At 44.8% G+C, this 16,854-nt stretch overlaps 1 protein-coding gene across 2 annotated transcripts; it reads right to left on the reverse strand.

Annotated features, from left to right (window-relative positions):
* Nucleotides 1-5,432: 5,432 nt before the first annotated feature.
* On the reverse strand, nt 5,433-16,221 carry Ptger4 (prostaglandin E receptor 4 (subtype EP4)). Of its 2 annotated transcripts, none has more exons than NM_008965.2 (3): nt 15,717-16,221; nt 14,295-15,229; nt 5,433-7,256 (listed from the first exon to the last, which is right to left on the reverse strand). In NM_008965.2, the coding sequence occupies exons 1-3, from the start codon at nt 15,730-15,732 to the stop codon at nt 6,666-6,668; spliced, it is 1,542 nt and encodes a 513-aa protein (NP_032991.1). In that variant the 5' UTR covers nt 15,733-16,221; the 3' UTR covers nt 5,433-6,665. The 2 variants fall into 2 exon arrangements, with proteins under 2 accessions (NP_032991.1, NP_001129551.1); NM_001136079.2 differs by having other exon boundaries at nt 15,654-16,221.
* Between the last annotated feature and the right edge of the window lie 633 nt (nt 16,222-16,854).

Here is a 16,854-nt window from a genome sequence, read left to right on the forward strand (position 1 = left end):
CCTCCTTCAGGTCTCCTCCTTCCTTCTCATGGTCCGCTAGTCTTATATTTCACCCTTCTGCACACAGATACCCCCAACACAGCTAGGGTGTGCTCTCTCTCTGTCTGTCTCTGTCTTGTCTCTCTCTCTGTCTGTCTCTGTCTCTCTCTCTGTCTCTCTGTCTCTCTCTCTATCTCTCTGTCTCTGTCTCTGTCTCTCTCTCTCTCTCTTTGCTTGCTTTCTTGATTCTACATATTAAAGGAAATAAGAACAGGATTTGTCTTTCTGAGTCTGGCTTCCTCACTTAATGCAGTGATCTTTGGTCCTGTCCATGTTCCCACAAAGAAGTCTTGCTGTGATTTAACATTTGACAAATAGTATGTTGCTTCCCTAGCATTCTCCGGTGAAGACCAACGAACTGTTTAGTTTTGTTGTATTTTATAATGCCCTGCATTAAGACATATTTTGGTATATTTCCATTCCCAAAATTACCATGCAAGTTAGTTTTCAAGGTGGTTACATTAATTTTGCACTTCTACCAACAGTGTAGAAAATTTTCTGGAGTGTACATGCTGTTCTCAAACTTTTTGTGGTTTTACTGTCTTTCCACCACCTCTTCTGAGTTAAGACATTATTAATTGGCCTTGTACATCTAGCTTGTGGTATGTTTATTTACTACTGTCTCCATGGAGTTCATTATGATTTGCTTGTCTGTATTCACTATTATTTAGTGATTATGTGTATAATTGCTGCATATAGTTGACTGAGGTATAGCATACTTATACTTTTGTTCCAGAACTTCTTGTTTTTCCTGGAGTTAAGTAAGCACTTTTTGATTTCTATGTATATATTACAAAACCGCCCCAACTTTAATGAATTTAGAATTCTCCTTTTTGTAATGCAAACAATTTATTTTAAAAACAGAAATTTTGGAATGGCTTAGTGTTCCTTCTCTCTGTATGGCTTCACTTTGTTCTCGAGCCGCTGCACAGTGGATACTGACTGCTCTCGCCATGCGTGGAATTCTGTTCTCATTTGAATTAGAGTCTGTTTTATGCTTCTCGAGAAAGCAAAGTACTCACGTGACTATTGAAATTGTGAGCACGTGTTGTTTAAGACACAGGTAAGTTCTGTATTCTCTTCTGTCCCCTTCTTCCGTGGTGTGAAGTGGAGAGAGTGCCACAGCAAGGATTGAGTGAATGAATGAGTGAGTGAATTAATGAATTGGTGAATGAATGGCAGAGATATTGATGCTGATTTGAGAACTAGAGGTCAAGCTCTCTTCCTCTCTTCCTTTACCCCATGCCATACTTGCTTGGCTCTAAAGCACCGACTGTGGCCCAGGGCAGCTTCATGTACAATGTGACTAAATGGTCTCTTTTGCTGTAAAGTTTTGTTGTCTAGTTCCTGTTCTCATGGACGTGGAAAGCAATCATGTGATCAAAACTTCAGAGTCAGGCTTAGGTTTGGATGTGGTAGTCAGAAGGCATGAGGCAGGGGGATGGTAGAGACCATATCATTATTTTTTGTTCTGAAACTAGTTCTAATAGTTTATGGAAAATAAGTGTTTAATATTGCATGAAATTTTCTAATGTCATAATCAAGGCTAAAAATCATAGCTAACAGTATTATTGTGCCTGGATTTACCATGGCCCTTTGTGTTGTGTCTCCACGAGGAAACCCATGGAGAGAAACATTTGCCATTTGGGAAAATACCAATGATTGCACGACTCCTGACCCACTGCATTTCAACAGTTTTAGCAATCACATTTCTTTCTTGAACTTGACCCATGTTGCATTTACCTGCTTGTTCACCATGTCATACTAGACAAGACAGGACTCTGTACCAGCCAGTTAGTCAGAATTTTCTTACATAGAAAATCTGAGACCAAGTGATCTGAGCAAGTATTCTACAGCCAGGAACTGAACAACGCAACAGTTTTTACCATGGAAATGTTAAATCCTACAACCCACCATGGGCCGGAAGATGGAGCAATGGTGGCTTTCTTTTCCTTGGCTGTTCTTAAAGTATATACTAGATTCAACAATAAATGAAATTGTATATCTGTCAAGTTCATTTGTTGACTCTCAAATTCCTTAATGACAGTATTTGTAGATAAAGCGTTCACAGGAAGGATATCAACGTGAGGTCCTTTTCAGGGTGCCTGGTGTTTTAGAATGGGGTAGGGTTGGGTTAGGGGAGATTTTCACACAACATGGAAATACACACAAAGGCCATGTGGGAATGTATTGGGAAAGTTGTCAAGCCAACAAGAGAAGCCTCAAGAGAAACCAACCCTGTCAACACCTTGATCTTCATCTTCCAGTGAATAGAACTCTGAGAAAATAAATACCCGTTGGTTAAGCTATACTCCAGGGTATTTTTTTTTCTTTTTTAATATTTTTATTAGGTATTTTCCTCATTTACATTTCCAATGCTATCCCAAAGTCCCCCATACCCTCCCCCCCCACTCCCCTACCCACCCACTCCCACTTTTTGGCCCTGGCGTTCCCCTGTACTGGGGCATATAAAGTTTGCATGACCAATGGGCCTCTCTTTCCAGTGATGGCCGACTAGGCCATCTTTTGATACATACGCAGCTAGAGATACTAACTCTGGGGGTACTGGTTAGTTCATATTGTTGTTCCACCTATAGGGTTGCAGTTCCCTTTAGCTCCTTGGATACTTTCTCTAGCTCCTCCATTGGGGGCCCTGTGATCCATCCAATAGCTGACTGTGAGCATCCACTTCTGTGTTTCCTAGGCCCCAGGGTATTTATTATGGCAACCTTGGCCAAATATTGTACTCAAATGAACCACTAAAAATTTTTTAAAAATTTCTTCAATGGACATTTCTCTAAAATATAAAACTAGCAATTTCTATATGTATATGCTTTCAAAACATCATCTGCAGGAAGTGGGTGTGGCCGGCTGCAGGCCCCGTGAAACCCACTTGTTTACTGCCTTGTCCGAGCATGCGCAGTGAGGCTGCATGCGTGGGCTGCCTGCCAGGCTGGACAGTTCCTCGTGATCCAGACCTGTCAGCCTATCTGTGAACGACCTAAGCTCTTGCCTGGAGCGTGTGTGAATTCTGATTGGATGAGGTGGGGTGGCGCTAGAAGGAGGTGAGTAGACGGGAGTAGTAAGATTTTTTTTTTTAGCCCTTGCCCTAGGTAGAAGGCAGAAGTAGAATAGGTGTAGGTTAGCCCTTGCTCTAAGAAGAAGCTGCTGGGGAAGAGAACTGTAAAAGAAAAAGTCTGAAGTAAAGTTGCTGCTTGAACCCGACTTGGTGTGTGTGTCGTTCCGCGGGTCGGAGACTGCGGAGACTGCAACAATCATCAGTCAATAGGGACATGAAATTAAGCTATTACACACCCATTAGATGGCTATAATATATACAACCTTGTAATATTGACAAGGTTATTGAGAAATCAAGGTCTTTATGTTGTTGATGGGAGTATAAAATGGCAGTCATGTAGAAAACAGGTCAACATTGCCTCAAAACCCTGAACCTAGAACTTCTGTATGTACCAGCAGTTTCACTCCCAGTTATGAGCCCAAAGGATTAAAAACATTCATGCACAAGAAAGTTCTCAGCATTATTTATAGTAGCCGAAGAGTGAGATCAGTGGAGACTGGTCAATTAGAAAATTGGTATGTCTATTTCACGGGCTGTTTTTCAGACATGAAAAGGGCTAAAGTATTGACTAATGTCGTATTAGTGACTCCTGAAAATGTTATTCTACCATAAAGATGTACAACAAAATGCCAGTTATTACATTACTTTCTTTGTATAAGATGTTCACAGTAGAGAAATCCACAGGCATATACTGGTTTTCAAGGGCTGGGGCTGAGAACAATGGCCATTGATTGCAGCTGGCATGGGATTTCATCTTGGGATGATGAAAATGTTTGGGAATTGGACATCAGTGATAGATGCATTTTTTTAGTTGAACATACTAAAACATTTCAAAGGCTGTATACCTTAAAGAACAAATGTCATGTGACTATTTCAGTATACTTTAAAGAATAAATGTCATGTGACTATTTCAGCAAACATGATGAAGCCGTCAGTGTTTTGGATAGTGAACCTGAGGTAAACATGAATGAGGTATGTCTTGCTTATTAGTAATACCAATTCATGAATGAGGTTTTTGCTTGCTCCATAGACATAGATGAAGTTATATACACATTAATTTGTGTATCTAGGGATGGATGATCTCTATGGGTCATGTTTGTGGAGGCCTGCAAAGATAATGACTTGCTCTTTTGCCACTCTCTCAAAATATCATTCAACATTTGCAAAGAGTAAATAGTGAGTTTAAGCCTAGAGGTTGTTGCTAAAGTTTATCCCCATCAGTGTCACCTTAGAACATTTTAACATTGTGGATACCCACACTACTGATTCCACACCTACTGTAGATACCCACACTACTGAATAGGAGCCTTGCTGGGTGTGCTGGTACAGTGCCGTAATCTCAGCACGCCACAGGAATTACAGGCCAGCCTGAACCATACAGCAGGAGTCTGGAGAGATGGAGGGGTGGGGTGGGGAGGAGAAGAGAGGAGAGTGGAGAGATGGAGAGGAGGGGAAGGGAGGAGAGGAGAGTGGGAAGGGAAGAAAAAAAAAAAGTCTTAGAACTGGTCCTGAGGAAGCAAGTAGGAAGTATTAATGCCAATAGTTAGTGATGATTGTTTGGGTATTGAACTGGTTCTCCCACCGGTGGCATAAATTGGTGAAACCGAGTACTAGTTTATCTGTTCACTTACATCATGGTTCCTAAGTAAATAGACTGAAGGGTTTAGACTATGCTTGATGACTTAATAACATTATTTTAAAATTATGTTTAAAAATTCTAATTTACCTCATTAAGGGGAAAATTAATGCCTCCTATCTCTTTAGAATAGCTTAAAGTGGACCCTACTTCCTGAGGGTAGGGTCCCTTGGTCAGGTGATTGATTGGGCCAACAGGATTAACTAGATCTCCACTCTCCACCTAGAGATAACCCCCCCTCCCCCCCTGCTGTCGCTTCATGGCTGCCGTGAACTTCTTTTGGGCCCATCCATCTGGTGGCGTCCTCACCCAGAAAAGCATGACTTTTTCCTTTTTATTCTTTTCAGATGCTGGCTAGAGCCTACATGTGCTTTTTTTTGGTACTCTGGGCTTCCTTAAAACGCCTCTTCCGACCATGTGGCTGCTTGTGTGCCACGTGGCTGACCTCCATGTCTCTTAACTGAATGGCACAGCCTTTACTCTCTCCTCTGGGCAGCTGGTGAGATTTACAACTTGCTGCCTTGGAGTTTTTCTTTAAAATCAAATAAAAGGGTCTTCAAGCTTCAAGTCAACCAACCAGCCAGCAAACCCTTTAAGTTTAGAGTGATGTAGGTGTCCCAAAACAAAACAGCAAGGAAAAAAATCTGTTCATGTTTTCCAAAATTGAGACTATGGAACTCAGATTGAATGCAATTATTTATTGTAATCTCCATAATAGTTTCAGTCGGTTCAGCTACGCTTTAAAATCATATCAGTATCAGGCTCAGACTTTAATCAAAACCAAGCAATTCACAAGGACACGTTAAGCAACAGGACATGCTTGCTATTTCTCTGAGAAAGCTCCTCCAAACACAGGTACAGTATTCCTGGGAGTTACACGAAACTGTCAGTGTCTCTCGACACACGCAACAGAGAGGACACCACTGCAGAGAGCCAGCTGTGTCTCTTTCTGCAAAGTTGTCTTTCTCTTTAAGTTTTAAAGGATGCTGTCGGACATTCTGTTGAACAAGTAAAACTACACACACTTTCAGGACAGGATATGCTACTTAGACTTTTTATGCTATACACTTCCCTTGTGGGTAGCTAGAGACCTAAAAAAAAAAGTATGTTACATCTTTAAAAATACCAATTTGTGGGGACAAAGGTTGAAAATATTTACCAGCAATGTTAGGTAATCCTAAAATCACAGTTTTCTGGATAAATAAATGTAATGTTTTTATTTTTCATTATTATATATAGCTTGGAAAATATATTTTAGGTTGTTCATTTTTCACATCTTAAATACTACTTATTTTTTCTTTGATGATACTAAACTATTTTAAAAATTTATATCTATTTTATAGATATTAGTTTCACTCTGTTTTCAACACTTTGGCCTGAACTTGTTTATGGAAAAAAAAAAATAACATCGACAATATTAGCTGGTTATATTGGCAGGAGAGGGCATATCATGTGTTTTTTATACCTTGTATTAACAATAAACCTTCTCACAGAGAAGAACATAAATACCTTAAATTATATTTCCAACAATAAAAATTCACATTTCATGCTTTAGTGAGACACTTAAGTCAGCTGTAAGGTAGTCCTCAGAGTTTGGGGTAGAGCCCTTCCAGTAGCTGGACCCCTGGTATGTGCCAAATAGAAAGCTCTTTTGCTATGACAATAGCGTAGCTTCTGCCATCTTCCTGTCCAGTAGAAAAAAGCTGCCAAGTTGCAACTGCAATCTCGAGTCACATCAGAATGACAGCCAATGTGCTTCAAGCCTGGGCACTCAAGGACCTCAGTCTGCAGCCTTGGAGAGCCCTCAGGAGCTCGCCTGTTCTCTAGTGGGAGTCCAGATGAAGACAGCCCTTCTGAGTACAGCTATGTATGTCTATTGCACAGGATTTTATAAGATTCCCCCTTTAGCTACTATATACATTTTTCAGATAATTTCAGAGTTTCACTGGGGAATGTGACTTGCAGAGAGTTTCCTTTAGAGGCAGGCTCCTCTCTGTGGCTCCCACTAACCTCATCCACCAACAGGACACTCTCAGAGTCCTGGCCCTGGGAGGAGTCTGAGGTCTCGGAAATTCGCAAAGTTCTCAGCGAGGTGGTGTCTGCTTGGGTCAGGCCCATGCCATGCGAACCTGGAAGCAAATTCCTGCCTCCGAGGCTGCTTTCAGTCAGGTCTGGCAGGTACAGGAGGGTCTGGGACGTGCTGCTGATCTCCTTTAACTCCCGGGCGAGGAAGGAGCGAGAGTGGCCGGACATGGCGGAAGATGTCCTCCGACTCTCTGAGCAGTGCTGGGCCGAGCTGTCTCTGCCGGAACCGCCAATGCGGCAGAAGAGGCACTTGATCTTCTCTATGGCTTTACTGAGCACAGTCTTCCGAAGAAGGATGTAAATCCAGGGGTCCAGGATGGGGTTCACAGAAGCAATCCTGATGGCCTGCAAATCTGGGTTTCTGCTGATGTCTTTCACCACGTTTGGCTGATATAACTGGTTAATGAACACTCGCACCTGTGTAAACGAGAGGCAGGCCCACGTTGAAATTTTTATAATTATGCAATTTGGCAAAATACTTAAGTGCTCCATTTATCTTTGCCACGTGACGTGATGTAGCTGCTCTCATGTGGGAATGCCTGCTCTGCTACAGCAGTTGACACAACAAGCTAGTTACTGTATTTTAAAGGAGACTCATTTTGTAAGCCAATTAACGGTGAAATCATTACAAAAAGCTGAGTTGTCTATGCTTTACCCCCAGAGAAAATGCTTTGTTGTTTTGACCCACCGACGATCTCTCCTGTCACCCAGAATCACTGGAGAACTATGTTTTCAGCGAGATGGTGTCCGCTTGGGTCAGTCCTAGCTCTCCCTGCTCTCCCTAGTAGTTACATAGTGTTACTGTCTCTCAGCTACTGCACGTGGGCAGGCTCGGGAAGAGCCCTTCCTGAGAAGCAATAGCATTGGGCTTTGATGGAGGAGGGGCAGTCTGCCAGCTTCCCACGGAAGGAAATAAGATTCGGCAGGCAGAGAGAAAGTGCAGAGTCATGGAAGAGTGAAATGCTATGTCATCCTCCAGGAAAGCCGGATGATTCACTGGAATGAGCCAGGTCACCATAAGCCTAGGCAATGTTAGCATTCCTTAGCGGAGAAAGCACTTGTTAGTACTCTCAAGTGTATTCCCAATGTGTTGTAAAACTTGCTTGTAACCCAGGTAAAGTGAAGCTCTGAGATCATAATCACTGCCCTGCTCGTGGGAATTATTTTAGGTGAGGAAGAAATAAAAAGTTATTCTCGTAGTCAGGAAAGAGGAATACCAGTTTTAAAGGGCGAATGAGCACCCACAAAGAGCCTGTAGCAATTAGAAACAAACGTTTGTAACAAGACTTGATGTTTTCACTGTCATGGTGTTTGGTGTAATAACTAATGATTCATGCTATATTGCTTACCAGAAAAGGGCATGGATATGTTAAGAAAAATAGCAATTTGGGTAAAAGCTTTAAAAAATTAAAGATATATTTTTAAATTAATTTGTAAAATTCAATTTATATGCAACTTATTTCTTGATGATCTGAGCCAATGATACAACTCTATGTCTGTTTCTTCATTGATCCCATTTAGGCAAATGCCCAAGAGTCCTTGCACGTCCCCAGTGTTCTTAGTAGTCATTGTTTTTCCCCACTGGTTTTGGAAATATATTGGTTGTAAAACTTGTAAAAACCTAACCTAAATTTCTATCGGTTCCGATATGTTGTTAGCAGCTACTCTTCTAGGAGCCACGGAATTGTGAACTCTAAAGATTTTGGAGAAAGGATTATCAACCGCAAGTCTTGTAGAATAAAAGAGTCAAATGGACTTCAGATGAAATTCATCTTGTTCTCTTGAGGGCAGATCAGTAAAAATGATGGAAATTAAACAGCAGGGGATGTTTCTAAAGATGAAAGAAGTGTTGGGTAGGAACGGGCTGGTAGCCCTGTCGGTGGCAGGGTTTGTGTGAAACGGACACGCTAATCAGCCTCCAGAGGGCAGTGTTGCCTCACTCTGGAGCGGCTAGTGCTGTCTCTCCTGGGACAGGTTTTGTTTTGTTTTGTTTTGTTTTGCTTTGTTTTGTGAAAGAAGCTTTTAAAACAGAATCTTGGTTAAGTTTGGACTTTGAATGATATATCTTAACATGTTTTTATACTGGTTGCTTCTCCACCAAAACCTCAAAGGAAACACGGTTTACCTCTGAAAAGAGGAAATTTCTGAACGGTTAAAACAAAAAGCTGTAGTTACTTAAAGGAACGCATGAAGAATTCACATTTTGTTTTTAAATTAAGTCAATGTTGTAAAAAAAATGAATGATGTATTGTTTCATTTTATCTTCAGCCATAATTAAATTTGACAGCTATAAAAGGGAATGAAAACAAGGCATACACACACACACACACATATGTGTATATATGTATGTATATATATACACATATATGTATATGTATATATATGTTGTAATGTCTTTCAGTAAATGAGAGCTCATAGGGGTAGCATATGGATGGGTATAGAGTATAGCATTCTGGGCTAGGATACGATTCAGTGGCCTAGCATGCATGAACCCTGAAGCTTAATTCCCAAAAGTGCAGAATAAATTCAATAAATAATTCCAAATTCACATAAAAATTTCTCAAAAGCCCAGTTGTGGAAGCACGTGTTGCTGATCAAACAGAACCTTTGAGTCAGAGGGGGCGGGAGGAAACTTCTAAAAACCTTGCTGAATACAAATGAAGCTGCTTCCTTCCACTTCAGACCACGAGCGGCTGCAGGCCTTGAGACTGTCACTTGTGCCTCATATTGGCAGCGATTCAACAGTTCCGAACATCTTAAGACTGATCAGACAGTAAGCCCAGGAGCACTGAAATAGCACTTGGAGGGGCTCCAATAAAGTGAGAGGTATGGCTTCAGGAAAGTTGATGGGAGGGTGTATGGTAATGTGGTAGAGAGGCCTGACTGGACAAACCTCTCCATCGTTAGGCTGTGATGTGTAGGTGTTTATCATTTATACTTAAGTGGTTTGGATCTTTTTGTTGTTATTGTTGTTGTTGTTTCGAGACAGGGCTTCTCTATGTACCCCTGGCTGGCCTGGAACCCACAGAGCTTTCCCTGCCTCTATCTCAGGAGTGCTGGTCTTAAAGGTGTGAGCCACCACTCTGAGCTGTGCATACATTCTTACAGTGCTTGGAACAACACCTAGGACCAGCGTGTATTTCATCACCTTACTATTTTCTTATTAACCCACGTGTGGAAACCTGGCCCCTGCAGACTACACGGATAACTGCAGGTAAAACACAGCTTCGGGGTACAGCTGATGGCTGGCATTCAAAACATACTTAAGAATAACCTGTTCGAAGGGAATGTTGACTTGCATTGTTGAACTCTTGACTAGACTAATGTAATAATTGATTGTCTGAATTGAAACGCCGTCTAGTTAACGGCAGGCTCTGTCACTGGATTTGAGCATAGGGCTACTTGTTCTGTTCCAAGCACAGGAAAGGAATTATCTCTGTGTGCTCTGTTATCTCGTTGCCTTGTGAAGAGCCTAGAATTGACACAGCTGTTACTAGAAGTCCTCACCACACCCCTGGAAAACAAATGGCCAAGGAAAATGCCCTTAACTGAGTGGTGGTATGAGACTGTATTTCTTGTTACTTCTAGGCTACTAACGGGTCATTCATTGCATGCCAGTCGCCTAATCCCTACTGGTTAATATCTACATTGTGAATCTATTTTAAAAGTTGTTTTGCATTCCTAATTCACAGCTTTCACATTTCAGCTCTAAGGGAGACAATGTCCTGTTATAGATGTTCAATAAAAGCAAAGCTTGAGATGTCAGTAAAGATGATGAGAAGAACTGAAGAAAGATTCATTCCCAGCCATCCAGTTAGACACAGTTCTTCATCTGCAGCTGGGGAAACAGAGGCGTGGAGTGGGTAGGGACATGAGCCACTGAGCTGATTCCAACAAGCTGCTGGGTTTGGCAAAACCCTGTTTTTCTGTACTGCTCTGCAGTCCTCCCAGGGCTCCTAAAGGCCTTCCGTTTCACATTATGACTCAAACATTGCTTCTAGGAAGCGCAGTTCTTTTAAAACTTGGTTGCATTTTTTTTTTTTTTTTAGAAAAGTGATCCATCTCATTGGTTTTGCTACAGTGGCATCTAAATTAATCACCTCCCTTTTACCTGTGCATTTTCACTCATGCGATCATTTAATGAGTCCACTTCCAGTTTGCCTCCTACAAAAAGTGTCCCTGTTTACAGTTTTCATCTGCTTTTATAAGCTGCTGGGGATGCCTTGATAGACTTTCCAGTAAGCAACCAGAGAAACGCAGGAAACTCTTTCCCTAAGGATGAAAATTTTACCTGACTGAGGTGGAAGATTAATTAATTTGCCATACTACTGGTAGCTCCAAGTAAGAAGAAAAATAAAAAAATAAAAAATAAACAAGCAATAAATATGTCCCTGGCTCCCTGCTTGTGGAAGAAAATACCTTTCCAAATCTGACAGTCTAGTTCTTTAGCCCCGAGGCAAAAGATCTGATTATAACTGTTGTCTCAACATTAGTATTACAACCGCAAAAATAAGTACCAGGAATTGATCTAGCTGCCGTACTTAATATGGTGACCTTAGGGGTTTCCATTGATTATATTGATTGATTCTAAAGAATGCAAGATATTTATCTTAAGCATGAGCTTTCACTTCTTCAGCATCTCCTGAATCCAACAGCAGCAGCCACCCAACCCCAGAGCAGTTATCAACCGCAGAAAGGACACAAAGACAAGCAACCCGCCTCCACCCAGCATTGTTTGTGCGATGGTGTGTGCTTCCACTGTCTCTAGTCCTTGGTTATTACCCACGTGGAGAAGTTTGCAGACTGGGCCCATTCATCATATCCACAGTGCAGTTCTCAGTCTTTCTCAGTTCTAGCTTTCAAGCTGGGCTCTGTTTTGCAGAACAAATTAAAGTTCACCTTCCAGACTAAATTATCAACCTTTTGGTAAGACCTCATCTAGCCTCTTCCTCCCACAGGTCCAAAAGACAGACACTGGCGTATTTTTCAGTGGCCGCCTGTCCTCCCTCTGCCTTGTATGTAGCTCTCTGAAAGTCCAAGTCAGCTATAGTTGCTCTGCCAAGTAGCCTTCCTAAAGCATTGGAAACGACCTGGACACTTTCCCTCCCGTCCAATGGTATGAGAACTCAGTTTCAGTCCATAATGTTAAAGCAGATGCTTTGCCAGTTCCCTCTGAACTGAAAGCATGTACGCCCAACTGCTTTAACTGTCAGAGAGCTTGCAAAGCTTTAATCTCGAGTATTCCCAGAATATGGGGGCGGGGCTGTAAAAACAGCCAAGAAAAGACTGTAACTCTGACAGTTTCTTTTGGTCCTTTTAGCAAGCTTTGCATTGTGGGTGACCACACTGGGTTCCATAGTGCCTTATCACTTGTCACAATTGGTCTTTATTTAAACTGCCTCTGAGAGAGGAGATTTTTGTAGCCCAAACTCAAGGGTAAACCGGAAGCTACTCTTTTATTTGATTACTTATTTCTCACGAAAGCAAGGAGCATTCTGACCAGCGTGCTCACCCCTTAGCTGAGTCCGTTTCAGCTCTCAGAGAGAGATTATAACTTAACATCCTCTACCCAGGGCTGACTTTCCACAGCAGTTTTCATTAGCTAAAATGTGATCCACATGCCAGCTGTGAATACAGTTCTGGATCCTCTCTCACGCTGCAGGCTTTGTCATAAAGGGCTCTGAACCCGAGGGCCAGGTTAGCCCATTGTATTGGTTTCGTGTGCCTCTCCAGAAGACAACGGAGACTACTTTATTGGTAGCTTCATGTGAATTGTAGAGTCACATGTTCACTTCTAAGCATAACATCTAGGGAGCCTGTGCACCGTTACTAATGGCCTAGCTCCGATTCCTCAGTTCTGTGAAGTGGATGTCCTGTAAATAACAGCTACTTACTTTGTCATTTACTGTCCCATAAAATAGAAAGCAGAGACTAGAGGCCTCAGCTCTTCCCTTCCAGATCTCCCTTTATTTTAAGTTGCCATTACAGACAGTAAAATATATTTATGCGGTTCGAGTGTAACTTAACCCTGTAAATTGCATTAGGTTCTGAGATGGCTTAAAGGCCCTTCTGGCCAGTCATATTTACGTCTGTTTACACACATTGGCAAGGAGCTACTGTATGCTGGCTCTCAGACACCGCTAAGTTTTCTTCCATTTACAGTCACTTTTGTAAGAGATAGAAATATGTCTAAATCAGAGATAGCTGGTAGTATTCATAAGAGATAGAAAAGAGTAGTAGCCCATTACATGTACTTCTACTTGCTCCCAGTGGACATAGATGGTAATCTTTTTTTGAATAGGTAGTTTAGAATTTCTGGGAAAGCAGTCTTTTGAGAGATAGAGCTCAAAACAAGATAAATTCTAGATGAAGAATTCTGCTGGACCAATGATTTGTTTCTGGTGCGTTCTGTCAGTGTCACATGTAAAAGCAGAGATCGGAAGAGGCATTTGCTCCTTTCTGCTTGCAATATTTTCGACATTGCTGATGGCAGCTTTAAAGACTCTGGTCCTCAGAGATGAAGCACATGAAGACACTGACAGATGTTCCACAAAGGAGCAAATTAGAAGTGTTCTAGCGAGAGACTAATACTACAGTGGTGAGGGCTAGAGTCTCCCTCAAGGAGAAACTGCATTGCTCCTGCTCGTTAAAAATTAAAGGGCAGTGCACACCAACTAGTCCGTCATGCTTTCTTAGCTTGCAAAAAGAATAAGGAACTTGAATTTGAACCATACCCAGTTCAGGAGTCTGTTCAAGGTTTTGGGTGGTAGGCGGTGGAGGGGCTAAGGGAGGCTTGGGGGAGGGCAGGGAGCAGTGTGACTATGTCTGCAAGATTATTCTAAGCAAGGCCCTCTTACTCCTCTGTGAAGCGAGTCCTTAGGCTTTTAAGTGGAAAAGCAACTCAACTATTCTAACTTTAAAATTCTGCATAATTTAGAAAAAAGTCAAGGCCTGAAGAAATCAAAAAGGCTGAACCCGCACTCTCTCTCTCCCAAGGAAATGAATTCAACAGAGCTTATCGCCCTGGGTTTGCAGACTCTGGGCCACAGAGTGGAGCGCTAGAGTAAGTAACGCAAGTGAGTTGTCCCCTCCCCCCATCTAACTGATCCCGCCTGAAGGTTCAGGGAAGATGCAAAGCAAAACAGGGCAATAAGGGGAACCTGGCAGGGGAGGGGGCACAGGGGGTTGTCCAGGGGACCTCAGAACTTTTGCTTTCGGGGAAAGAACCTCAGGGGACCTGGGGGCGGGGAATCACCTCCTGAGTCTCTTTAAGGTCAGGACTTAGAAGGAAAACCTGGGTTTGCTCAGAGAAGCCTTGAAGTGGTCCCAGCTCAGAACTGGAGAAAACTCTGCCCACCTCCCCCCCCCCCAAAGGAATCAGGGAAAAGGAGGGGAGCGTGGAGGCGGATGGATGCAGGAGAGAGGCCCAGTGGGTCTCAGGCCCCAAACACTTACCACGAGCGGAATGGAGCAGATGAGCACCACCAGAGAGGTGGCGATGAGTAAGATGACCATCTGGATCTCCGCACCCGCGATGCGCCGGAAACTCCTGCGGCGGCGAAAGTCGCTGAGGCGCTGCAGGGCTGGGGAGGCCCCAGCGTGGCCCCGACAGGCCACCGAAGCTACCGCGGCGGCGGCAGCCGCATGGTGCTGCTCCGTGCCCAACGAGGTGCGGCGCATGAACTGGCGGTGCATGCGGAGCAGCGCGCCGCACACCAGCACGTTGCAGAGCACGGTGGCAAGGATGAGGAAGGAGCTGAAGCCGGCGTACATGTAAGAGAAGGCGGCGTAGGCCGTTACGTTGGTGGTCCAGTCGATGAAGCACCAGGTGCCCGGGTACTGCCGCTCGGATCTGCCCAGGCCCATGTTGGGCAGCGCGCAGAACAGCACGTTAGATGCATAGATGGCGAAGAGTGTGAGGCCGGCCAGCCGCTTGTCCACGTAGTGGCTGTAGAAGTAGGCGTGGTTGATGGCCAGGTAGCGCTCGATGCTCATGGCACAGATGATGCTGAGACCCGACAGACCGAAGAAAAGTAGGATGAAGGTGCTATAGTCACACAGTGCCTGGTCTCCGGGCCACTGGCCCTTCATGTATGTGGCGATGGTCACCGGGCTTACCAACAAGGTGCCCAGAAGGTCAGTGACAGCCAGCCCACATACTAGAGTGTAAAAGGTCGTCTCTTTCTGCTCCTTGCGCGACTTGCACAATACTACGATGGCCACCAGGTTGCCCACCACCCCGAAGATGAACATCACTGCGGGAATGGTCACCGGGCTGTTCAGCCTCTCCGGAGTGGAGGAGAAGGACGCGTTGACTCCGGGGATGGACATGATGGTGGTGGTTAGTAACACACAGCGTTGGAGCTCACGGTTCGATCTAGGAATGGTACCTAGAGAGAAAGAGAAACGAGCCATTTACCACTTGCAAGGTGTTCGACCCATGGCCAAAATGCTGTGTCGCAGAGATAAGGAGAGCACCCAGATCCAACTTCCTCATCGGTAGCTACTCATTAACTGTGACTACTTAAATTCCCAAGGTCTGGATCCGTTCTGTCAAGAGCACCGCTCTGCTGACATTAATATATTTATTTCCCGCCTATCCCCACCCCCACCGCTCCATAATCAGCTCATTCCCTCGCCGAGATGAGCAAGACCCTTCTCAAGGGAAAAGTGACTCCCTAGTGATATTCCCCACAGAATGGATAAAATGCTCATCGAAAGAAGTTATGGACATTTTGGGACACTATGGGACATTCTGTTCTTTGGTTTCCCGGAAGAGCGCCTGAACACGCAAAGACCTCCATCCCGACTTACCTGTAGGGTGGGGTTAGGAGCCCGGTGTGCCCAAGGCTCAGGCCTCAGATGTTCAGGACCTACCTCCAACCTCAGCCATCAGTCTCTTCCCACGCAGTGCGGAACTTGTCAAGCTTTTGCTGTCTCGGAACCGGGGCTCGGTGGCTGCCAACTTTCCGGAACTGAGGTCAGAGTATCTTGCTTTCAAAAAAGCTTGGAAAGCCAGAGAGGCTAGCGGGATGGGTCGGTGAAGACCAGTCTGGGGTTTCTTGTTTGATTTACTAACGCCTCCTCCTTTCAAAGGCGAGTCTCAGCTTTGCAGGGCCCGCGCAGGTCTAGTGCGGGAGGTCAGCGTCCAGGTGTGTCGCCGCCACGCGTGCAGGTGGAACAGAGCGTAGGTCCGGGCTCCCTCCTCCCCAGCAGCGGGCTGAACGGACAGCTACCGGAGAAGGCGGCTGCCGCTGAGGCCGCTCCTTGGGCTCTGGGGGCGGCACGGGGTCCACTGGGCCTGGGGCTCTGACCTGAGGCCGTTCATCTTCCTCTCCCGCTGCCGGGTTTCGAGCTTCGCTCTCGGCGTCTCCAGCCTCTGAACAAACTTTTCTCCTCCCGCAAGTTTCCCCGGAGGGGGCGGAGACAGTCATAGCGCGGCCCGGGCTTCCATTGGCTGATCTGGAAAGGGGGCGGGGCGAGACCTCCTCTAGCACCGCCTAGGAGCCCGGTGATGGAGGGCGGGGCGGAGAGCTGCGGAGGTCTGGAGGGACCTGCGGGGGTGCCACCCGGCTGCGGGTGCAGCTTCAGTGCCTTCCCTCCCTCGAAGGTACCGAAACCCCCCAGATCGAGTCCCCAGGAAACGCCAGCTCGAGCTTCGCCACTCCCAAGCTGGGCATTTAGCGGGAATGATGCTGGGACCTGTGTCTGGTCTACATTGCTCTGCGGGTTAGAGTGGTTAAATTCTCGCATCTTCCACCCACAGATCAAACATGTGGGTCTTGAGATGTCGGGACAATTGCTTTAGGGCTCTACCCGGGAGCCACAGAGCGGAGAGGAAAAGTGGGTGTGTGGTTGTCCGTGGGTGTGTACGCCCGAGAGCTCCGGGTGGGACTTGGCAGAGGCACGGTGAGTAGGTACCAGGCTTGGGCGGGGAGGCGACTAAGAATCCATCCTCTCACCATAAAAGGAGTTACTTGGCAGTGCCCTAGCTGCGCTCAATAGGGCACCAAAG

This window comes from Mus musculus, chromosome 15 (assembly GCF_000001635.26).
Source record: "Mus musculus strain C57BL/6J chromosome 15, GRCm38.p6 C57BL/6J".
Taxonomy (NCBI): domain Eukaryota; kingdom Metazoa; phylum Chordata; class Mammalia; order Rodentia; family Muridae; genus Mus; species Mus musculus.